Here is a 25,286-nt window from a genome sequence, read left to right as displayed (position 1 = left end):
TATTGTATCTCCAGGATCTTGCTACTGAGTTTCTAAAATGGAAATAAAAGTATGATGTTGCCCCCTACTGTCTGTTTTTATGATTATTTTCTCAATTCATTTTTTTCTTTAAGAAACTACCATTATTTGGAGTATAAACATAACTTATGTAAATGGTAGAAAACTTCAAAAATACATGAGTGTAGATGAGAAAGTAGAAATAGTCTTGATAACCTTTAGAAAAATAAAAAGCATTAACATATTTTAGTTGAATTTAAGAGAAGAAAAAAAAATGAAACAAAAAATTGATGTACTATAAATGTTTCTTCATAGCAAGAGGTATTTATTCTTAAGATATTTATCTAAAATTAAAAGTAGACATTAAGTGGCTTAGGGTTATATTTTATTTAACCACTGATTTCTTTTTTGGCATAGTGTAAATTTCTAGTTAGTAGAATTCAGAGGAATTTAGAAAATGAGGTACTTCTATGTAGCCACTACAAGGGCTAATATTAAAACTAACAAGACAAGTGTTGGTAAGTCTATAGAACAATTGAAATTCTCATACACTGCTGATGGAAATGTGAAATAGTACACCCACTTCGGGAATGTTTGGAAGTGTCTTCTAAATTTAAACGTATACTTACTATGTAGGGCCTAGCAATCCTGCTCTTAGGAATTTACACAGAAGAAATGAAAACATATCCACACAAAGACTTGCATGCAAATGTACATAACAGTATTATCCATAATAGCCAAAAACTTGGAAAGAAGCTAAATATCCATCAATATGTAAATGTATAAACAAAATATAGAATGTGCATACAATGAAATACTACTCAGCAATAAAAAGGAATAAACCACTGATACATGTAACAACATGGATGAACTGCAAAAGCATTATGCTAAGTGAAAGAAGCTAGAAACAAAAGACAACATACTGTATGATGTCATTTATATGAAATTCTAGAAAAGACAAAATCATAGTGATGGAAAGTAGTTCTTGAGGTCCAGGAGAGGGTATGGGATTGGCTTCAAAGGGGTACAAAGGAACTTTTAGAGATGATTGAAATGTTCTATATCTTGGTTTTGGTGGAGATTACATGACTATACATTTGTCAAACTCATTAAATTTTACACTTATTGGTAATATTATTTTTTAAAAATAAGGCATTTCTATTTTAGTTGAATTTAACACAAGAAAAAGAAGCTGAGGTGAAACAGTAAATTGCTGTATTATGTCTTTGTAACAAGAGAGGTAGGTTCCTAAGAGATTTCTCTAGCTAAAAAAAAAGTTAACGTAAATTATAACTTGATAAAGTTGATTGATAAAACAAAAATAAAGCTAATAGAGAAAATGGAATAATCATTTATTTAAGCTAAAAAGAATACAAGAAAAGAGGAACAAATTATAGATGAGACAAATAGAAAACAAATAGGAAGACGGCAGACTTAAACCCAGCTATATCAGTAATTACATTAGGTATAAATGGACTAAACACTACAATCAAAAGAGATCGTCAAAATAGATTTATAAAAGCAAGAGTCCGTTTAAAAACAGATAGGTTGAAAGTAAAAGGGTGGGAAAAGATGCACCATGCAAATGGTAAGGATAAGAAAGCATGTGTGGTTCTATTAATACCAAAGCAGACTTCAAGACAATGAGTGTTACCAGAGATAAAGAGAAATATCTCATAACGATACAAGGGCCAATTCAACAAGAAGATATGATTCTGATTGTTAATTTGCCTAATAAAAATACACGAAGCAAAAACTGGCAGAAAAAATCCACATCATAGTTGGAGACTTTAATACCCTTCTCTCTGCAATTGATAGAAATGGACAAAAAACATCAGTAAGAATATAGAATATTGCGTGTTTATAAAATTTCCCCACATCATAAGGTCATGAAGATACTATATTATGTTCTAGAAGTTTTATTCTTTTGCCTTTCACATTTAAATTTTCTCTGTGCTGAAGCATGATGTCTCAGTTATTACAGTTGTATAACAGGTCTTGCTCTCTGGCAGAAGTCCTTCTACTGTGTTTTTCTCTGTTACTGTTAGTCCTTTGCACTTCTTTTCTACACACATAGTCATATAATTGGTGTTTAATGACTTTTTTGTTTCTAATCTTTATACCTTTTATTTCTTTTTCTCATCTTACTGCACTAACCAAGATCCCCAATACAATATTGAATAATCAAAGTGATGGTATTGGGCATCCTTGTCTTATTCCTAATCTGAAAGGAAATACTTCAATATTTTACCACTGTGTATTGTATTCGCTGTAGATACTTTGTCACTAGACTTTAGTAAGTTAAATATGTCCCCTTGTAGTCCTAGTTTGCTAAGGAGTTGAATTTTATTATAATCTTATTAATTTTCTATATCGAGATTTTAAAACTGTTGGTGTGGTGAAGTACAATATTACAACCAAGAATACTTCATAATGCTAAAAATGGCAATTCACAAAAATATAACATTTGTGAACATCTGTGGACATAGTATAACAATATGCACATAGAAACCACCTTTATAAGGCAGAAACTGCAATAGACGCAGCAAAAGAAATTATAGAAACACAGTAATAATGACTTGAGAACAATGTTGCAGATATCTCAAAATTACAGCAATTACACTTCCACTTGATTTTTTCCTAATTTTTTATTGTGATAAAATACACATAATATGAAATTTATTATCTTAAGCACCATTAAGTATGCAGCTAAAGTGGTATTGACCACACTCATTAAGTACATTCATATTGTACGTATACCACTATCATCACCACCCATCTCCAGAACTCTTTTCATCTTGCAAAACCGAAACTATACGCAGTACGCATTAAACAATCACTCCCCATACCTCCTCTCTCCAGCCACCGGCAGCTACCCTTCTACTTTCTGTCTCTGTGAATTTGACTACTCTAGGTACCTCATTTAAATGGAATCATGCACTCTTTTTGACTGGCTTAGTTCACTTCATATAGTGTCTTCAAGGTTCATGCTTGTGTGTTTAAGGCTGAATAATATTCCATTGTATGTGTGTACCACATTTTGCTTATCCATTCATCTGTTGATGGACACGTGTGTTGCTTCCACCTTTTAGCTATTGTGAATAAAGCTGCTATGAACATGGGTGTACAAATATCTCTTTAAGACCACGCTTTCAATTCTTTTGGGAATTTACTCAGAAGTGAAATTGCTGAATCATATAGTGATTCTATATTTAATTTTTTGAGGAACTATCATACTGGTTTCCTCAGTGACTGCACCATTTTACATTCTCACAAACAGTGCACAAGGGTTCCAATTTCTCCACATCCTCTCCAACACTTGATATTTTCTTTAAAAAAAAAAATGGGCATGAGGTGGTATCTGATTGTAGTTTTAATTTGCATTTCCCTAATGCTAAGTGATGTTGAGCATCTTTCCATGTGCTTGTTAGCCTTCGTGCATTGTCATTGGAGGAAAGTCTATTCAAGTTCTTTGCCCCATTTCTTCATTGGGTTGCTTGTTTCTTTGTTGCTGAATTTTAGAAATTCTCTATATATTCTGTATATTATTTTATCAAATATGTGATTTTCAAATATTTTCTCCTGCCCTGTGGGTTGCCTTTTTACTCTGATGATAGTGTCTTTTGATGCACAAAAGTTTTAAATTTTCATGAAGTCCAATTTATCTTTTTTGTTGTTGTTATTGCCTGTGCCTTTGGTGTCATATCCAAGCAATTATTGCCAAATTCAATGTTGCGAAGGTTTTACCCTATGTTTTCTTCTAAGAGTTTATAATTTTAGCTCTTACATTTAGGTTGCTGATTCATTTTGAGTTAATTTTTGTACATGGTATAAGGTAAGAAACCAACCTTATTCTTTTGCATGGGGATATCCAGTTTTCTCAGGACCATTTGCTAAAAAGTCTGTCTTTATGCCAATACCACACTATTTTGATTACTGTAGCTTTGTAGTAAGTTTTGAAATCATGAAGTGTTAGTCCTCCAACTTTGTTTTTTGAGATTGTTTTGGCTATTTGGGGGGCCCTTGAAATTCCACATGAATTTTTTTGACTCATGATAATTGTATATGTTTAAGGAGTACAATATGCTATTTGGGTACATTCAAACCCTGTGCAATGGTTATATCAGAACATTAGTATATCCATTATCTTAAACTCTTGTCAACTCTTTGTGTTGAGAACATTCAACATCATCTTGACAAGCTATTCAAAGATACTCAGTACTTTGTTGTTGACTGTAGTCTCCCTATATTGCTATAGAATGCTAGATCCCATTCTTCCTCTCTCTGTAATATTTTGTACTCACTGACCACCCCTTTCCCTATCCCTCTCTCCCTCTTCCCTCCACCAGTCTTTAGTAACCACTATTCTTTCTACTTTTATGAGATCAACTTTTTTAGCTTCCACATGTGGTATTTCTCTTCCTGTGCCTTGCTTATTTCACTTAACATAATTTTCTCCAAGCTCATCCACGTTGCTGCAAATGACAGAACTTCATTCCTTTTTATGGTTGAGTTCATTCTATTGTGTATTGCGAGTATTCCATTGTTAGTAATATTCCATTTCTTTACCCAGTCATCCATTGAAAGACATTTAGGTTGGTTCCAACTCTTGGCTATGGTGAATAGAGCTGTGATAAACATGGGAGTACATATATTCCCTTCAACTTGTTGATTTCCATTCCTTTGGATGTGTACCCAGTAGTTGGATTGTTGGATCATATGGTAGTTCTATCTGTAGTTGTTTGAGAAATCTCCATATTGTTTTCCATAATGGCTGTACTAATTTACATTCCCACCAACAGTGTATAAGAGTTCCCCTTTCAGGCCGAGCCCGTGGCACACTCAGGAGAGTGCGGCGCTGGGAGCGCGGCGACGCTCCCACCGTGGGTTCGGATCCTATATAGGTATGGCCGGTGCACTCACTGGCTGAGTGCCAGTCACGAAAAAGACAAAAAAAAAAAAAAAAAAAAAAGCGTTCCCCTTTCTCTGCATCCTTGCCAGCATTTGCTATTTACTGCCTTTTGATAATAGTCATTCTAACTGGGCTGATGATATCTCATTGTGGTTTTGAAAATGTCTATTCAGTTTATATGCCTATTTTTAAATTTTTTTTTTAACTATCAAGTTGAGTTATTTGTATATTCTTGTCAGATGCATAGGTTGCAAATACTTTCTGTCATCTTGGAGGTTATCTTTTCACTGTGTTGATTGTTTCATTTGCTTTGCAGATGCTTTTTAGTTTGTTGTAATCCCATTTGTTAGTTTTTGCTTTTATTCCCTGTCCTTCAGAACTATTATTAATAAAAATCTTTGCCCAGTCCTATGTCCTGAAGTATGTCCCTATATTTTCTTCTAGAAGTGTTATAGTTTCGGGTCTTACATTAAAATCTTTAATCCATTTTGAGTTGATTTTAGTATATGGTGAGAGATAGAGATTTAGATTCTTCTGCATATGGATATCTAGTTTTCACAGTACCTTTTATTTTTTGGTAGCTGTTTACCTTTATTTCTGTTGGGGTTTTTTTTGGCAGCTGGCTGGTACTGGTATCTGACCCCTTGTCCTTAGTGTTAGCAGTACCGTGCTCTAACTGAGTGAGCTAACTGGCCAGCTCACCAGCACCATTTATTGAAGGGACCATCCTTTCCCCAATGTACGTTCTTGGCTCCTTTGTCAAAAATCGGTTGGCTGTAGGTACGTGGATTTGTTTCTGAATTCTCTATTCTGTTCCATTGGTCTATGTGTTTTTTGTGCAAGTACTTTGCTGTCTTGATTACTATTGGCTTTGTAGTATATTTTGAAGCCACAACATTCACACTGGGATAGTAAAATTACATTTCTGGGATAGTCTTTCAAAAAGTCTGTTTTTAACTTTTGTCTTCAAGAGCTACTTTCTTCTTGCTGTTCTGACCAGTGACCTTTTTCCATTTATTCTTAACTTTTTCTAAGAAATATTTTGGAGTTGTGCTAATGCTTTCCCATTTCCAATGGTTTCTTAATGATCTTTTTCTGTTGTTTGCTTAGTAGTTTTTGGAAACCTTTCATGTATTCTGGTAGAGGACAACCAGCCTGCGATATAACATTGGCTACACTTCTTAATAATGGTTTTTCATCTTTAATGAAAAATGTAACAGCTTTTCCCTTATACCCTGCTCTTCCAGTTCAACCTATCCCATGGACATATTCCACTGAGCTGGTTGGAAAGCCATAGTTGATTGCCAAGTTTATGCCTTTAAAATCAATCCATCTTGCTAGTAAGGCTGTACAAATAAAAACCCAGATTTTTCCTGCTCTGAAACTGTGGGCTGTGTTATCTATTACTGTGTTCTGTCTCCATAAATAACATCTACAATACTACCTTCATATAAAAGCTCATGAAAAAGTTCTTTAGCCCTTTAAATTGACTGAACAAAAACAAGAACAGGTGGATTGAAACTCTTTTAAACAAGTTCTCTCACGGCCGAAAGTTTTCTAGTCTCAGACCCAACAAAGAAAAGTTCTTGTTCTACAGTCTCTACACCAGAATTTCTTTCTCCAATGGATACAGTAATGACATTTTCCAGGTTGAGTTTGCACCACTGTTCAACATCATATGCAAAAGTTGCATTGAACATAGCTCTTCTGACCTTGTGGGATGTGCAGGCCAGGAAAATGGAAGCCAGCTGGTCTCCGAACCCAGTTTTCTATCTTCAAACAGTTTGTCTGACTCATCTACTACCAGCCTTTCAATACTTGTTAGGTCTATTCCTGGTGGATCTTGCTGTAATAAATACATAGGTCGTTTTGTAGTAGTCACAAGAGTACCAAACTTCTTAGATGACTTACATCCAAATTTCTTGGCTGCCACTACTGCTTTGTGAATCATGTGTATCCTGAATCCCGTTCCCTCAAGAGATTTTTACTAACTCTTGGTGAATCTGGCTGGCAAGTTCTCATGCTGGGGATACAATCAGGGCTTTGAAGCCCTTATCTATGAGTTGTTTTCAGCTGCATTAAAATAGGAATGTTAAAAGCAAAAGGTTTTCCAGATCTGGTAGAAGCAGAAGCCAGAAACTCCAAACCATGCCACATAACTGGAATGGTTTGGATTTGGATTGGCGTAAGCATTTGGAAGCCTGCATCTAGAATGTTCTGAAACAGTCAAGAATTGATTTTATATTCCCGGTCAAGTTACTGAAATGTAGCAATTGGATCAGAAAGATCAGTTCCTTGGATGTGAATTTTGTGTTTATTATGGAAGAAGTTTATCTTTTCCTTTCTGAGATGTTCCAACTTTCCTGAAGTTAGTTTATTTTCTCCTTTAACTTTTTTATCTTCAATTTTTACTTCCATAGATGATATCCATTGTATAGTAGTACCTTCTTCTTGAGAAGTAATTTCTGAAGTCTTCTTTTTCCTGTTTTTCTTGTTCTGCTCCCTCTTCCTTTCAGTTAAGCTCTCTTCTTTTTTCTCTTCCTTTTGGAGCTCCTGATGTGTTTGAAATGCTCCATACTCACATGGCACAGACTTGTTTCCAAGGCAATCCAGTCCTGGCAGCACCTCTGAAGAATCTAAGTCATATTTCCTTTTTCCTACCTGGAATTGGGCTGCATTTGCAGAGAAGCATCTCACATTGAATTTGGCCCCTGTGCCAAGCCTGCAAAAGAGATTGTGGACATCTATCTTTACCCAGAAAGATTTGCTGCCCCACTCTTAATCTCTTCTTTGACCCATTGGTCATTCAAGAGCATGTTCTTTAATTTCCATGTATTTGTGTAATTTCGCAAGTTCCTCTTGTTATTGATTTCTAGTTTTATTCCATTGTGGTCAGAAAAAATGCTTGACATGATTTTGATTTTTCTGAACTTGTTGAGACTTAATTTGTGGTCTAACATATGGTTAGTTCTGAAGAGTGTTCCATGTGCTGATAAAAAGAATGTGTATTCTGCAGCTGTTGGATAAAATGCTCTGTATATGCCTGTTAGATCCATCTGGTCTATGGTGCCATTTAAATACAATGTTTCCTTATTGATTTTCTGTCTCAATGTTCTGTCAAACGCTGAGAGTGGAGTATTAAAGTCCCCAACTATTATTGCTTTGGTGTCTATCCCTTTAAATCTGCAATATTTGCTTTATATATCTCTGGGTGTTCTGGTATTAGGTGCATATATTTTTATAATTTTATATCTTCTTGCTGTATTTATCCCTTTATCATTATATAGTGCCCTTTTTGTCTCTTAGTATGGGTTTTGATTTAAAGTCTATTTTATTTGATATAAGTATTGCTACTTGTGCTCAATTCTGTCTTCCATTTGCATAGAATATCTTTTTCCATCCTTTCACTTTCAGTCTATGTGTATCTCTGTAGGTAAGGTGTGTTTCTTGTAGGCAGCACATGAATGAGTCTTTTTTTAAAAAAATCCATTCACCCAGTCTATGTCTTTTAATTGGGTCATTTAATCTGTTTACATTCAAGGTTTTTATTGATATGTGAGGTCTTACATCTGTCATTTTGTTGGTTGTTTTCTGATTGTTTTGTACATCTTTTGTTCCTTTCTTCCTCTCTTATTGTTTATCCTTGTGGTTTGGTGGTTTTCTGTATTGAAAAAGTTTGGTTCCTTTCTCTTTCTAGCTTGTGTATCTGTTCTTCCTGTAAATTTTATATGTTCAGGTGCTTTCATGATGGTTGTTATTATTCTCTCTCTTATAGATGTAGGGCTCCCCTGAGCTTTTCTTGTAAAGCCAGTCTGGTGGTGATAAATTCCCTTAATTTTTGCTTGTCTGAGAAAGACTTTATTTCTCTTTCATTTCTGAAGATTAGCTTTGCTGGGTGTATTCTTGGCTGGGAGTTTTTTCTTTCAGTACTTTTCTCTCAGTCCCATTCTCTCCTGGCATATATTGTTTCTGCTGCAAAGTCTACTGTTAGTCTAATGAGGATTACCTTATACGTGACTTGACATTTTTCTGTTGCTGTTTTTAGAATTCTCTCTTTGTCTTTAACTTTGGATAGTTGGACTACAATGTGTCTTTGAGATGACCTGTTTGAGTTGAATCTATTTGGAGACCTTTAGATCCTTTTTCCAGGATTTGGATGTTCATATCTTTCTCAAGACTAAGGAAGTTTTCAGATATTATTTTATTAAACAGATTTTCAACATCTTTTTGTTTTCTTCTCCTGGAATGCCCATAATTCAAACATCTGTGTGCTTAATAGTATGCCATACATATTGCAAGCTTTATTTTTTATTTTTGTCTTCCTGTGTTATTTCAAAACTGATGTCTTCAAGATCAGAATTTTTTTCTTCTGCTTGATCTCATCTGTTTATACTCTCAGATGTATTTTCATTTCATTCAATGAATTCTTCAATTCTAAGATTTCTGTTTGATTTTTTAGTGATATCTTTATCTTTGTTGAATTTCTCATTCAGATTGTGAATTGTTTTTCTGATTTTGGTGAACTATTTGTCTGTATTCTCGTTTCTTAGTGAGTTTCCTTAAGATAATTAATCTGAAATCCTTTTCAGGCAACTTGGCAATTTTTGATTCTTTGAGCATTATTTTGTTTTTTTTTGGTGCTGTCATGTTACCTTGTTTTTCAGTGTTGATATCTGTGCATTTGGTGGAATAGTCATCTCTTTGAAATTTGTAGAGTGGCTTGCATGGGGGAAAGACTTTCACCTGCAAATGTATCCTAGGGTGTTGATTGGGTAGACTGCAATGGCTTTTTTCAGGAAGGATGTGGAAGTGTAGAGTCTGTAGTCCCTTCAGCTGTAATCCACTTTCACTATGTCTGTGAGTGACTTGTGACCTACCCTTTGGAGGTTTGTGGCGGCACAGCTTTGCTGGGGAAGTGATCACTGGGTTGGTTCACAAGCAGGGGGTCTGCAAATGCATCCTGTGTCATCTTGGGAGCTGGTTCACTGGGATGTGGTTTCTGCATTGATTCTTAGGCTGGGGGTGCATGCATATGCTATTTCAGGGTCTCTGAGACTTGTTTTCCAGTTGCAGGGTCTCTGAGACTTGCTTTCCAGTTGCAGGGTCTCTGTGCTGCTTCTCTGTTCCACCAGGGGCGTGTCAGCCAAGCTGTTTCTCACTTGGATGCATGTGGGTGTAATGGCTCAAAGACTCAGGGGTGGATCGTCCAGGGGAATGACAGCTGAGTTGTTTCTCGGAGCAAGGGGCTTGGGTAGCTGAGTGCAGGTCTGCTGATGGTCCTTCTACGGTGCTACTTCTTGGGGCCAGATTTAAGATTGTACTTCCCTTGGCAGTTTGGGAGCTGGTCTGCCAAAGAACGGAGTTCCTGAGCCACTTCTCAGGAGTGAGTGAGGCCAATAGTCAGGCCTCTTTGAGGGAGCTTGTACAGTCACTTCCTGGATGGTAGGCAGAGCTGCTAGGCAGGCCCGCAGTGAGGGGCCCCATACTATGAGGCTGCTTCTGGGACTGTTGGCAAGGCTGCTAGGTGGGAACGTTCAGGATGGAACCACCTGGCCACTTCTCTGGGAGGGTGCAGGTGCACTTTATTTTCACTGGCCTATGAGTATATTCATTAGGGCAGTGACCCATGAGTTGTTTTTCTTTGGGTTGGGGGCTCAGATGCACACAATTTAGTCAGCTGGTGGGACTGGGGGTTAGGGAGAGGAATGGGGAGTAGTTTGTTTGTGGCAGGTCTGCCTGTCTGACCTCCAGCTGGGGATAGGGGAGTGCATTAGTTCAGCAGTCTAGGATTGGCTTTCCAGATGGCAGAATTAGAGTCACAGTTGTTATGAGCCCAGGCTTCATACAAGCCATCAGGATCAGGGCATTGTTGCCTTCTGTGTGCACTGAGATGAGGGCAGAGCCTTAAAGCTGGGGAAACTTCATGACTACTGACTCCAGGGCAGGGCTTGCTGCTGGCAACGACTCTGGTTTCAAGATGGTGCCATCCTACATCAGCTTTGCTCATGAGGGTGGGCGGTGGGGAGTGCACAGTTTGTGCTCCTGTTCTAGAGTGATGCAGTGCATACATTCTAGGCTGCTCCCTACACTTGGCTCTGGGCTTGTCCTGCAAAGGATCTGCCATCCTCTGTGGTGAGACTTGGGGTTGGTGTGGGTCCTCTGCCTAGTTTTTTGTGGCAAGGGAAAATTTCTCCTGCACCAATACCAGTGTTGGATACATGGTGGCTGAGGTCATATGCCTTCCTCTCCTCTCTATGCTGCCATCCTGGGCTTTCATGCTCCACAGGGATCTCACTAGTCTCCTGCTGTACTCCTATGCTCTCCCACAGATGCTCCTGTCAATACTTAGCTGTTAGTTGCTCTGGTTCTTTTCTGAGAGAGGAACATGCCCTTGGCACCTCTAGTCCACCATCTTGCCCTGCCTCTTCCCATGTGAATTTTAAGATGGATTTTTCTATTTCTGCAATGACATCATTGGGATTTTGATAGGGATTCCATTAAACTGTAGATTGCTTTGGATAGTATTGACATTTTAACAGTATTAAGTCTTTCAATTCATGAGCATGGGATGTCTTTCTATTTATTCAAGTCTTGTATTTTATTCTTTTTGATGCTATTGTAAATTGTTTTCTTAATTTTTTTAGATTGTTCATTTTTAGTGTATAAAAATGCAACTGGTTTTTGTGTGTTGATTTTGTATCCTGCTGCTTTGCTGAATTTATTAGCTCTAATTTTTTTGGGGGGGGTGCAACCTTTAGTGTTATTTACATACGAGAGTATAATTTTTAACCAGAGATTTCTACTTCTTCCTTTCCATTTTGTATGCCTTTTATTTATTTTTTCTTACCTACCGGCTCTGGCTAGAACTTCCAGTGCTTTGTTGAATAGAGGTAGTGAAAGTGAGCACTCTTGCCTTCTTCCTGGTTTTAGAGGGAAAGCTTTCAGTCTTTTGCCACTGAGTATGATGTTCACTATGGGTTTTTCATATATGGCTTTTATTACGTTGAGGTAGATTTGTTCTATTTCTAGCTTGCTGAGTGTCTTTATCATGAAAGGACTTTGTCAAATGCTTTTTCTACATCAACTGAGATGATCTTGCAGTTTTTTCCTTCATCCTGTTAGTGTGATGTATTACATTGATTTTCACACGTTGAATCATCCTTGCATTCCAGGAATATATCCCACATGGTATAATCCTTGGAACATACTGCTGAATTTCATTTGACAGTATTTTGCTGAGGATTTTTGCAGCAATGTCATAAAGGATATTGGTCTATAGTTTTCTTCTAGTGTCTTTCTCTAGTTTTGGTATCAGGGTAAGGCTGGCCCTATGGAATGAGTTAGAAAATGTTTCCCCTTTTTCAATTTTTTGGAAGAGCTTAAGAAGGATTGGTGTTGTTTTTTTTCTTAAATGTTTGATAGATTTCATCAATGAAGCCATCAGGTCCAGGGATTTTCTTTGTGAGGAGGTGTTAATTTAAAAAATTTTTTTTATTACTGACTCAATCTCCTTTCTAGTTATAGGTCTAGTCAGATTTTCTATTTCTTCATGATTCAATCTTGGCAGGTTTTCTTTGTCTAGGAATTTTCCCACTTCATCTAGGTTATCCAATTTTTTCGTATATAATTGTTTATAGTACTCTTTTATAATCCTTTTTATTTCTGTAGAATTGGTAGTAATGTCCCTAATTTCACTTGTTTTTAGTAATTTAAGTCTTCTTTTTTAAATTTTTAGTTGATTTAGCTAAAGCTTTACTAATTTTTGTTGATCTTTTTGAAGAACCAACTTTTGGTTTTGTTGATTTTTTTTTTTTCTGTTCTCTTTTATTTACCTCTGTTCTAATCTTTATTATCTTCCTCTTCTGCTAGTTTTGGGTTTGCCACTCTATCTTGATAATGTGTTAATAAAAAAGCAAATGTTACTACTTGAAAAATCTGTCCATATTTCCACAACTGTGTTTTTATATGTTTATTTTCTTTTGTAATCCTACATTTTAAATGCACTTAAAAAATTGAGAAGGAGCCAAAGGCTTCCCCAACTGCCAAAGGGGTCATGGCACAAAAAAGGTTAAGAAACTTACTACTATCTAGGCCTCCTTGCTGCCCCCCACAATTCACAACTTTCATTACATATTCTCTTTCTCTTAGTTCACTGGGTGTTAAACACACTAATATCTTTACTATTCATTATTCCTTGAGCAAATCAAACCTTCTTTTACCTCATGGCTTTTACCCTTGCTATTTTCTCTTTCAGTATGGCTTGCTTCCTTACTTGCTTTAGGTTTTTACTTAGATGTCACCTTTCTCTTGAAGTCTTCTCCATCCATTCTATATGAAATAGAAATGACCTCTTCCTTATCCCCTGTACTGTTTTATTTTTCTCTATGGCATCAATCACAATCTGATTTTTAAAATTGTGTGTCTTTGCTATAGGCTGTAAGCTCAGAGGGCAGGGACTTCCTTTTGTTCACTGTTCTACTCCCAGTTTTTAAACTGTGTCTGGCACATAGTAGATGCTCAATAAATACATGTTGTGCAGAAAGTGCTGTATATGTTAAAGATGGCAATTGTTTTGCAAGTTGCAAATTTCTTTCCTCTCTGCCTTTTATTTTTATAGTTAATTTTATCAGATGCTTTATAATTTTTTTTCCTTCCTTTTTACGCTCAGTAAGGCCTGCCTCTAAATATCTATGTTTCATTCTCCATCTTTTTTTGGAGTCTTAATTTTTTTTATATTTAACTTTTAAATTCATCTGGAATAAGAGTATTGTGTCAGTTGGGATCTGAAATACTTAAATATATTTTTCCTCAGATGGTTAAGTAATTCTCCTAATAGCACTCATTGGGATAATCTGCCCTTTCTCCATGTATGTTAAATGACTAAAAAAATAAAGCCTATTTGGGGCTTGTTTCTGGGTTGTCTGTTTATTAATTTGTCCATTTTCTTACACCAGAAAATACAAGTTTATTTTTGGAGTCTTGCAGTCTTTTAATTTCCACTAATGGGCTTTTATTTAGCATTAATGCACTTTTATTTGGATTTTTCAGTTGGGTAAATGAAGTAAAAAATCTAATAAAAGCAATAGAAAAAACATACAATTTACGTCTTGAGGCTGTTTCATGCAAATATCATCTCCAAATATATTTTCATCTTCTCTTTTTCTGACTGAAAGGCACTCAGCAGTTTGGGAAGTAAAACAGAATTGAGGGACCCCGAGAAGACACACAGCAGACATGTAATGCAGCGTGCTTAGCAAAGCTTATTATATACTTTTAACTTGAACTAAACGTAATGTACTTAATAAATTGCTATTTGGGTTTTTCTTTGGCATAAACAGCCATGGAATGTAAACTAGCATCAAAGACCAAAGACTTCTGACACACTATACTATTAAATTAATCCTTACACAATTCCAGAGGGCCAAAAAGGTTGAGAAGTTCGACATCTGGGGTCTTGGAGGCAATAAATGGTAGAGTTTGAATTCGGACTCTGGGCCGTGGATCAACAAAGCTCCTGTGATTTTAACACACAGTGTCTCAGATAACCACAGGCTACTCAGAGCATCCAAAACGCGGTGTTCTACTAAGCGGGGACGCTGAACCGGAGCGGAGCTACAAAAAGCTCTCAGGCCAATCAGCCATTCATAAAACAAACCCCGACTTCGTCTATTTCCCGCACAGTCCGCCTCCAACTCTTTGTAACGAAGGGTAAGCGCCTCGCGACATCACACAAAGGACTTGGAAACCAGTTTGGGTCCACGGGTCCGCTGGTCTTCCGGTAGACGAGACAAAAGGGCATTTCGCAGGGCCCCTTGCAAGCTCCTTCGGAGATCCCGTGCGCTGCGCCATCGTCCCACTGGTTATCTCGCGAGACGACGGGTCCGCGGAAGGCACAAACTTCCCCTCCCGTAGAGCCAAGGTTTCGCTGTTAAAAGTTCCGGGGAGCAGAAGTGGCTTTGTGGTGCTGCCTGTCATCCCTCAGATATCCACCCCATTCGACACCGAAACCTTGGCTTTCGACCGCTATGGAAGGGCAGCAGGGGCAAGAAGATCACACAACCCTAGCGGTCGCCCAGGCTCATTTCAAAAAGGGAGAGTACGTGGAAGCCGAGAGCTTGTACACCGCTTACATTCGCCAGTGCGCCTGTGCGGCCGCAGCCGGCTCGAGTCCCGCGAGGTAACTATCGCGAGACGTGGGGGCGGCTGCTGCTTCCGGAGTGGGTGCGGGCAGGGGAGGGGAGCGTCCAAGAGCGGACCCCTGTGCTGTCCATCGGCGCGGGCCGTAGCCTGTGCCCCTGGTGTCCCCCCTTCCACGTCACTCACGGTCCGGTCCACAGACTTAGAGCGAGTGGGGCTTTTCCACTTGTCGTGGTAACAGGCGGGTATTCCCGGGGAGGGGAGGGTGACAGGGCCGGGCAGAACTTAGTATCGTGACTCCAACCACACGTCGTGGCAGGGGCTTTTTGCTTTGTTTTTCATTTGTTATGAAAAGCATTTAAATACTGTGTATGGACAAGAGTATGATGAACCTCCAGGAGTTCATCGCTCGGCTTAAGCACCGTCCGTTCACCCGGACACCACTCATCCATGCTGTATAGTCATAATGTCATTACTGTCACATAATTCCTTAATATCGAATATCCAGTCAGTGTTGGAACTTCCCTGATTGACCACTATGGTGTTTCGTTGTTGTTATTTGGTTGCTTTGTTTTCAGCAGTTGCTTCAAGTCTGGATACATACCAGGTCTCTTAATCTTTAAGGTTCCTTTCTTACTTATTTTTTTCTCGCAGTGTATTTGTTGAGGAAACCGATTTGTGTGTCTTGAGAGTTTCCATATTTTGGGTTTCCTGAATGCATCTCTGATGTCATTTATGGTTATCTATCTCCTATATTGCTTGTGAACTGGTGGTTAAATCTTGAGGCTTGATTCAATTCCGACTCAATGTTATGGCAAGAATAGGAGAGTACTTCAGAAGGTTTGTGGAAAAATAGAATTGAAAGACAACACGAATCTTTCCATGATCTTTTTGAAGTACCCTTGTACTTGAAGGTGGGGATGCATACTTCCACCAAGAAGCATATCATGTTAATTTGTCTGTCCCTGAGGATGTTAGCACCTCACCTGCTAATCTCTGCTGTCGAAAGTATCTTTGTGGTTTATGGCTGGATGTGTGGCATTTGCTGTTATTCCAAGTTTTGCCTTTACTGTGCTTTTTGACGGTGTCGAGTGGGCCAGGATGAGAAAAGAAAGAACAGAGAGGTTGGTTGAACAGCTTTTTTGATAGTGGTGAGTAATCTGCACCCACCACTCTCCTGTCCTCTCAAGAATTTGATTTTTCTTGACAGGATGCCAGCTTGTTTTTTGTATGAGACTTAACTAAATACCATGGACCAGATTCTTATTCTGTTTGTTAGACTCATATGGAATTAAACAGAAAGATAAGATTGCTTTCTCATTTCAATAATACACTAGAATAATAGTTAATAGAAGTTTGCAAATAGGCAATAAGATGGTACCACCATCCCCACCTACCACGCCCCAAAAGATTAGTAAACGTAGAAAACTTAGTTTTCCATCCTTTTTCAAGCTCCAAGAATAGACTTACCTAGTAGGTTTTCGAAAGTATTCATCAGCAATAGGTATATTGATGCTGTCTAGTCTTCTTCCTCCCTTGCACATCTTAGCTTAAGGACACAGTGTCTATAGCAAATGTAATTTCTGCCCCTTACCAGCATGGGAAAGAAAATCTGCCATGGTGAAGTAGAAGGGAGTTCACTGTGCCTGAATTCCAGTCTTGGCTCAGCCACCTACCAAGCACCTTTTCTCAGCCTTTGTTTCTCATCTGTAAATGAGCCTTCAATCCACTGGTTAAATTCTATTCCAAGAGGTACTGTCATTACAGTAATCTCAATATTACAAAAAAATTCAGCTTCAACTGTTAGCCCATTTCTTTAAAGTATGAAACACAATTTTCACATAAAAAGTCGGCTTTTAGAATTTGTTGTAATGAGATCTAATTCTAAATCTAACATTCTCTGATCATCTGAAAATAAGAATTTATAACAAAGTTATGAAGCTTCATACTTAATGACTAAAACCTTACTGGTGTCCTGAGGCTGCATTTTTCTTCACATCCTCTACTGGGCAGCAGTTCAACTAGTGTCGTAACAGAGATAGATGAAGGGAGTGTGCGCTCTTGTTCCCTAGGTTCGAACAGCGGCGCTGGTGGCATCCAGAGGTGTCTTTGTACCCAGTCTCTCTGTGACATGGCTCACAGAACAGAAATTATCTAAAATTGCAGCAGTTTCTCTCCATTGTTAGCAAACTTGGACTTGAGGGCTGTGCATACCTTTTATTGCAGCAGTAGTTACAGTCCCTGTCTGAGATCTCAAGTTTCAAGATGTTAAGAGAAGTAGCTTTTAATAACACTGACTGCAGTCACAAATATTTTCTGAGGACTATACTTTGCATTATGTGGTATAACAGAAATGACAGATAAGTTGAACCTGTATCTTCTCCATTTGGTTCAAATTTGAGAATCACTTTGGAAAAGTACAGAGGAAAACAGAATTGTCTGTGACTCAGAGTAGAGTCTCTAATGTCCGCTGTGCAATGATTTGTCCTGTGCAGAGAAATGTTCAGGGCAGTCGGAGGCTGTGACCTGTCGAGCTGGTGGTTGATCAGAGCTGTTGGGTGTCCAATCCCTTACAGGAAAATCTGCTCACTTAAGCTCTTTGGGAGGCCTCTGGAGCCCTCAAATGCACAGCTGATTCTGCATACAGGACATCCAAAGAGGACCAGAGCTCTGAGGGGACCAAAAGAGACAGCCTTCCTAGCAGGAAGCTGGCCTGGTGTTGGGGAGGATCCTGGTTAAGGCTGGAGGGAGGGCAATTGTATTCTGAGAGCACTTCCCAGAGATCAGCATGTTAAGTTTTCACCTAGAGTTAACTTGTTTTTCATTATTGGTAGAAAATAATTTTAAATCTCATTGTTTTAAGGCCACTATCAATTTGAGAATAAAATTGACTATGCACTTTGTGACATGTCCGTAGCAAACTTGAACTTTGGGCTGGTTTTCCCTTCTTGCTCAGCATGTATCTGATCTGTCTTCTTTGCCCTGCTGGTGTGTGCTTAGGAAATGAACAATCATTTAAATGTTGTATTCAGCAAAACAAGTTGGCAATGAACAGAGGCTTTGAACACACTGTAAACAATATTCTTTTCAGCTTGACATTGTGGTGTGACAACCCTACCAAAGCATATAACAGGGTTAAGCAAAAATTGATGCCACTTCTTTATTTACGAGGGTACTTTAAAAAGTTTGTGCAGAAACAGAATTAAAAGATAGTACAGTCTTTCCATGAACTTTTTGAAGACCTCTGGTATTTGCACTTTGTTTCTTCAGTTTGGTTTTCAGTGTAGATACTGCATGCTATATATAGGCTGTGAAGTTTGACAATACCCAAAAGAGAATGAAAGGAGAAACAAGAGGAATTTGGTAACACGGTGTTTTTAACGTGAACTTTCTGTTTAAAGCAAATGCAGCCCTGAGGATTTGGCTACTGCATATAACAACAGGGGGCAAATCAAGTACTTCAGGGTTGATTTTTATGAAGCCATGGAGGACTACACATCAGCCATAGAAGTCCAACCCAATTTTGAAGTTCCGTATTACAACAGAGGGTTGATACTGTATAGGCTGGGTAAGAATTTTTTTTTCTTTTGTCATTGACTATACTCTTTTATTTCAGAGCTTACAAATGATGAAAAACTAATGTGGTCATCATCAAGTTTTAAAGTCATGTGAAATTTAGGTTTAGAGCTCAGAACAAAGGAAGTATACCTGTTTATTTTGGGCTTTCGACAGGCATTATAGATCACAGCAGAGCACTGGGGTGGGAATTGGACCTGGGCGCAGGAGTGGGGGCGATCCCATTACCTTTTGTTTGTGCATTCCCAACTGCAAAACAAAGGTATTGCTGTTGATCACCTGTGAAACTTTTCTGAGTTAAAATCTTTGAAGACACATGAGACAATAGGAAATGAAGAGGTTTTAGATCCTTGCATTAAAGGGACAGTAGATACTGTTTCTCATTTAAAGTGTAAAAAAGAAAATTAATTTTCTGTTAATTTTTCTGCAGTCATGAAAACAGGTGATATAGTCTTGTTGAAATTTTATGATGTTTTATGTACTTACCTGTTACTTTTGATGTTTGATGTTACTTATAAATAAATTCATAGCTAATTTTAGGTGTATTGTTTCATAAGGGCACACAAAATTACTTTGACGTACACATCCCTATATGGTTGTTAAGAGAAAAAAAAAATCCTTCACTAGAAGTGGTTGAAAGCTCATAAATATAAAAGCAAAAGTATGTGTATTCAAACTTTGCTATGAATAATACATAGAAACACTCATCTTTTTTTCTCTTTTTTTGGGGGGGTTCTGGTACAGGATATTTTGATGATGCTTTGGAAGATTTCAAGAAGGTATTAGATTTAAATCCTGGATTTCAAGATGCTGCTTTGAGCTTAAAACAGACTATTCTAGACAAAGAAGAAAAACAAAGAAGAAATATTGAAAAAAATTATTGAAATTTTTAATTGAAATAGTAACTCATGATTTTTACATCTGCATCTAACTGTCTCTAATTTAAAATAGATATTGAGCTGTTGATTTATATTTAAGATAAAGATATTTATGCTTTAGTAATGAAAGTTTAATGTATTTAAGGTAGTTAATTTCAGGTGGAGAAATGATTTATGTTGAATAAGTATGCTTTTTATAAAGTGTAAATGAGTAATATCAATGTGTAAGTGTATAGTATTACAGTAAAATATTTTTTAAAAAGGGAGATTTTTTTTCAGTAAAACTATTTTCTTTTTTACTTTTTTTATTTCCAACATTTTATTTAAAAAATTTTACATCTGCAGAACAGTGACTGTATAATACAATAAAGGTCTATAAAGTGTTCACTTAGATTCATGAGCTGTTAACATTGTGCCACATTTGCTTTTTTAAATATTTAAATATATAATTTTTTGCTGAACTGTTTGAAGATAAGGTGCAGATAACACAATATATCACCCCTAAATATTTCAGCTGCATCATATAGGAATAAGGACATTCTCTTTTATAGCCACAATACCATCATAACACCTAATAAAAATAATTCTATAATGCCGTCCATATCCAGCCATATTCAAATTTCCCCAGTTATTTCCAAAATGTATAGATTTTTATTTCTGGATATAGAGCCAATCAAGCTTTACTGCATTTCTCATTGTATCTCTTTGAGTTCTTTTAGTCTTGAATAGTCTCCTGCCCATTTTCTCCTCATAGCTTTTGCTTTGAGGGTAAAGCTACTTTATATAGCTAAGCTAGAGACACATAACATTTGGGCTTAAAAATAAACACATGTCCTACAGGAGAGCAATTTGAAACAATTCAACTTACACTCGATTTTCTGTAGAAATCATTGATAAGATAGGTTAAGATTTAAATATTGAACATAGTTTTCTGTCTCTGGATAATGACAATAATTATTCTCATCATCAACATTTACTGAATACTTAATAGAAACCAAGTACTGTTCAAACCATTTATATATAGGTCTGAGATGGGGGCAGATAGAGAGGTGAGGAACTGACAAAAAGCACTTCGTAAATATAAAGCTTTAAAAAACTGATTTTATTTGGGTGCTGCCAGTAAATGATTAGGCCCTGATCAGGCTATCAAGAACTGGGAGGAATGTGAAGGGAAAAGAAACCCAAGCCAGCAATGTCCATCTGCAGTTTTTAGTTTCTTATTGTTGTAGTTTGGCTTTGAAAGGTACCCTGCATGTCGGGATCCCCCAAATTAGTTTATTACTGCTGTTGAAAACCTGTTTTGGAGTGGAAATTCCTCAAATCAGGAGAAAGGAGTGTGTTTGTCAGATGTCTCCAGACGAAGGTGCAAAGTGACTCCTGTGGGCCTTCTCAGATGCAGTCGCCATCAGCAGCCCTAAGAAGTTTTTTGAGTAAAAGTGATCTCATGAAGCAGAAAAAATAATTGCCCTGTTTGTAGTTCATAAATACGTGGAGGTTTGGGCTGCAGGTGAATAAATATTAAGAGGAAGTTAAGTTTGATGGCCTAGAAGCAAAAAAACCTCTATATTTCTGGAATTATTCATATTTTCCAATATGATTTATCTTTCCATTTGTTGGAAATGTCTTTTAAAAAAATCATGAAATTGCATGAAAATGTAGAAAAATCCCTTTTAAGAAAACTTTTTTTTAAAAAAAAAAAACAGGTTGCTTGACCTTGGGAGAACTTAAAGCCATTCCACCCAGAGAATCAAATAATACTTTAGTAGCTTTATTTGCTCTTAGCTTATATTTTCTTTTCTTTACTCTTGACTGGGATCAGATGTAATATGAAATCAGAAATGTGTTAAAAAATTACATTTGGTTTGCTGGATTTTATTCAAGTTTCTTTATCCTTTATCAGAAAAAAATCGCTGAAATTCAGAATCATCACTTGCTGATTGGGAAGGGGGACCCGGGTACCTATTTTTCTCTTGTCTTGTGACTGGAAATAACTAAAGAATAATATATTTACCTTATTTATCTTCAAAACTTTAGGCATTACACATTCAGATTCCAAGTTTCTGATTGACTAAATAATACCTTTGATATATACCTTAAAGATATTCTTTTATGTTTGTTATCATTCATATTTCTCACATTTCAATATTTGTTGAGTTCTTTCTTTTTCTACTAGAAAAGTACCCAAACTATATTGTTGTCTAGTTTTTTTCTCTGCCAAAAGCAAAGCAGAAAAGAATTGTGGTTTGTTATAAAGTTTGTCTTTTACAAAGTAAGGGAGAATAAATGGATTTAAGTTACTTTTGAGTTTAGAAAGTTACTCTTAACACTAGTTGAAAAGCGGGGAACTATTTGTTTTTTTCTGAAATCTGGAACTGAATGAGGCCCATAACTTACTCTATGATAGCAAACAGTGGTCCAGCTGTGGAGTAGCAAACTAAGTGTTCCAGTCAGCTTTTTGTCATTATCTATTTGCCCTTTTCTATATCTTTTCTGCTTTTTCTGTCTTTTATTGGCTTCTCTGCCCTCCCAATCCTGAACATAGTCTTGGTCCCCTGCCATTTTGCAGATCTTAAATATTTTCAGTGGGCATAACATAATTGAACACTGCCACTCAGGGCCAATCAATTCAGCATTTACGCTAGTCTTTCTCTCATCACTGCCAAGTCTAGTCCCCTTAAAAATATAACTAGAAGTTTCAAATAATTAAACCTATCTCTTACTTTACTTTGCTTCTGCTAAGTGAAGAGCCATTAAATGAAAAAAGTATTTCCATCAATTTTAATTGGAAAAATTATGAATTCCATTTTATCCCCAGATACCCTCTTTTCGCAAAGAAAAATAACAATTGAGCAATGAAAACAGGTTTCTATAGGGGATAATTTAAAAGTAAACAGTTTGTATATAAGCTGTAAAAACACGAATGTTTTCTATATTTGTTTTTTCTTCTTTCTGAAGCATTAAAAAAAACCCAGCTTTATTGAGATACAATTCATATATTGTACAATTCACCCATTTAAAGTGTACAATGTTTTAAAATATATTCAAAGTTTTTGCATCATTTTTTAAGACCAATTTGTCAAGCTTTTTGAGTCACAGTCTTTTTACATGCAAACTGCACTTAATAATAGTAAAGTTATAACTGAAAAACACCTTTAGGCAAATTAAAGACTAAACACAAGAGTGCTTCAAAAACCTAACAGCACATGCACAAAACTGATTGAAGGGTCCTAAGAGATGATTCCAATTTATTTCATGTAATATTCTCTGACTAGCACCTTGTGTTGAGTGAATCATAAGGTGTGTCTCTGCCTGAAACTATGATGTTGAATTTCTTTAGTGTGTTTGGGTTAACAGATTGTTATTTTTTAAAACTAATTGTTGACAAACATGTGGCATAACTTTTTAAGAACCTAGTGAAAAGCTGACACAACAGTTGCTGTGTGGGCTCAGAGTGTAATTTTAACAGCTTCTATATAAACTCACATTTTGGTGTTTTCTATATTTCTCAAAAACGTAACAATAAATTATGAGACTGGGGTTCCAGTTTAAAATGGCATTTGATTATAGAGGGAGAGAGATTTGTTAAATTTCACATCTAATGTTAGGAAACTTCAAAAGACACCATTTCATTCATTACAAAAAAGAAAGGAGGATAAATGCAATTTAATTTTTATATTTGGAAAATAAAAGCAATTGGCAAGATTTAAAAAACATAGTTTATGCTTTTTAAAATCATAAGAAGATAAAAGCACGCATCCATGTAATAAAGACAAATGAAAAAAGGAAAAAAAACCTGTAAGGAAGTCCAGAAAGAAATTATGGCCTGTGAATATGGATGTAACAGTAAAATAAAAGTACAGCAGTATAATCCCAGGGTTGCATGTGTCAGGACAGAATCATGCGTGCAACAGTGTGGTGAAGACGACCTTTTTTTTTTCCACAGAGGAGGAAGCCGAGGCTACGAAATTCAGTAACTTGCTCGAAGCTATGTCCAAAATCCCAAAAAATATTTGAAACTGCAATTAGTATCAATTGATTTTTCTGTTGTTGTTGTTGCTGGCATCTATTCAAAGCAGATATGTGGACTTTTTTCTTTATCCTGATACAAAATTTAAATTGCTCATAAAATGTTTTAGTACCTATCAAGGTGAGTATCAAAACAATGTTAAAATATATTTAGTTTTTACTCTGAATCATTATTGCAATACTAGAATTGCTTGTTGGTCATTTTCCTTCTTGATTGAAAGCAGATGCAAAAGATGGTGAAAAGCAGATTACTATTAAGAGCAAACTCCATTCGGAAGCTTGAAAGCCCTGGCTGCCAATATGTAAATTTGTGTTTTATATTGAGAAAAAGTATCCTGCACTTTGAAATAAGGCAAAAGGAGGTTGCATGTCCTTTCAGTATCACACTGAGCACAGTATAACAGACCCACCTAAGGACTGCTTATTTCTCCAGGGTGTCGGCCTTTTTTTTTTTATTTTCTATTTACTCTTCATTAGGACCCAGACTCTGTGAGGTTACATGTGACTTGCAGATTTTTGTTCAGAGGAGATGCAAGTGAATTCTGTCTGGTAGAAAAGATAACCCTGAAGGTTATGGTTTTATTGCCCTGAAGAACATTAGCCAGTTTTACATCTAAACTAGCTAATTTGTTCCCAAATTCTTTCTTGATTGACCACAAATACTCAGTTCTTCAAATGGCTCTTTTACCAGCCTGGTGGTTCTCTCATTAATGAGTTAATCATTTGTCATGTTTTCATTCTGTATTCTTGTGAGTCATGCTTAACTTTTAAAAATATATATTTTGACACTACTATTGAAAAAACAAAAAAACCTTAAATAGAGCTTATCATTATACTGTCACCTTATTTTTAGCAGTAATAAGAGTAAAGGAGGATTGAAAAGTTTCGATTTTTCTGATGCCTATTTAAAATATTAAGTTATTTTTGTTTGGATTGTATGGAGGTTTAATTGAGCTCTGGCTGAAGCAGAGTGTTAAGTAAGACCTTTACCTTAAATTAAAACAGGTAAAAAGTATGCCTTTTAGAAGTAGCAAAAAGTGCAGAAGAATATATTGTAAAAAGTGAAAGTTCCCCTGTTAAGACCCTTCCTTATACTCACTCTCACTGTCTTGGAGTAACCACTGTTAAGTTCATACTTATCCTTCCAGACCTTTTTCTTTGTACAAATACATGGACCCATGTATGCATATACATGCATAGAAATAGGGTATACAGATTATTATTTAGTAACTTAAATCGTTTATCTTGGAAATTTTTCTATGTAAGAACATAGAAAAATTCTGCTTAGACCCATAATATTAAAAACCACATTAAAATGCCTGCCAATTTTTTGTTATAAAATTAATACACGTATATGGTAATAAAAAAGTAGTGCAGGAGGTATAAATGAAAAGTAAGACCCCCCCATCACATTCCCCTCTAGAGGTAACCATTTTTAACCAAAACAATTGGAAACAAGGGGTGAAAAGGCTTCCTATTCCTGCTAGTCCCACCTCTAACAAATCACTCTTAGTTCTGTTCCCCACCTTAGTGGCTCTGCTCCCTCTAGGCCATTGTACCAAGTTTGTACCAAGAATACCTCTGAATATATTCTTTTGGCACCACATTTATTTGAACCTATTTCCATTTATTAGAAAGCTCTTTCTAAGATTACAGAGTTGATCAAATAGAGTAGTGCAAACCAAACGTGTCCAAAACAGAGCTCTCAGTTGTCCCCACCCAGCACATTCAGAAGCGCACACTTCAGGTTCTAACAGAAG

General features: G+C 36.6%; 1 protein-coding gene and 1 pseudogene across 1 annotated transcript; one reads left to right on the top strand and one right to left on the bottom strand.

The window, feature by feature from the left end:
- Positions 1–5,862: 5,862 nt before the first annotated feature.
- On the bottom strand, positions 5,863–11,033 carry LOC134362468 (probable ATP-dependent RNA helicase DDX52; annotated as a pseudogene).
- A 3,804-nt stretch (positions 11,034–14,837) lies between these two features.
- TTC32 (tetratricopeptide repeat domain 32) lies at positions 14,838–19,541 on the top strand. The gene is made up of 3 exons (XM_063078998.1): positions 14,838–15,086; positions 18,448–18,614; positions 19,367–19,541. The coding sequence occupies exons 1-3, from the start codon at positions 14,935–14,937 to the stop codon at positions 19,504–19,506; spliced, it is 459 nt and encodes a 152-aa protein (XP_062935068.1). The 5' UTR covers positions 14,838–14,934; the 3' UTR covers positions 19,507–19,541.
- The last annotated feature ends 5,745 nt before the right edge of the window (positions 19,542–25,286 follow it).

Source organism: Cynocephalus volans, chromosome 14 (assembly GCF_027409185.1).
Source record: "Cynocephalus volans isolate mCynVol1 chromosome 14, mCynVol1.pri, whole genome shotgun sequence".
NCBI lineage: Eukaryota > Metazoa > Chordata > Mammalia > Dermoptera > Cynocephalidae > Cynocephalus > Cynocephalus volans.
The sequence above is the reverse complement of the archived record's forward strand: the minus strand, read 5'-3'. Positions and strand labels throughout refer to the sequence as shown.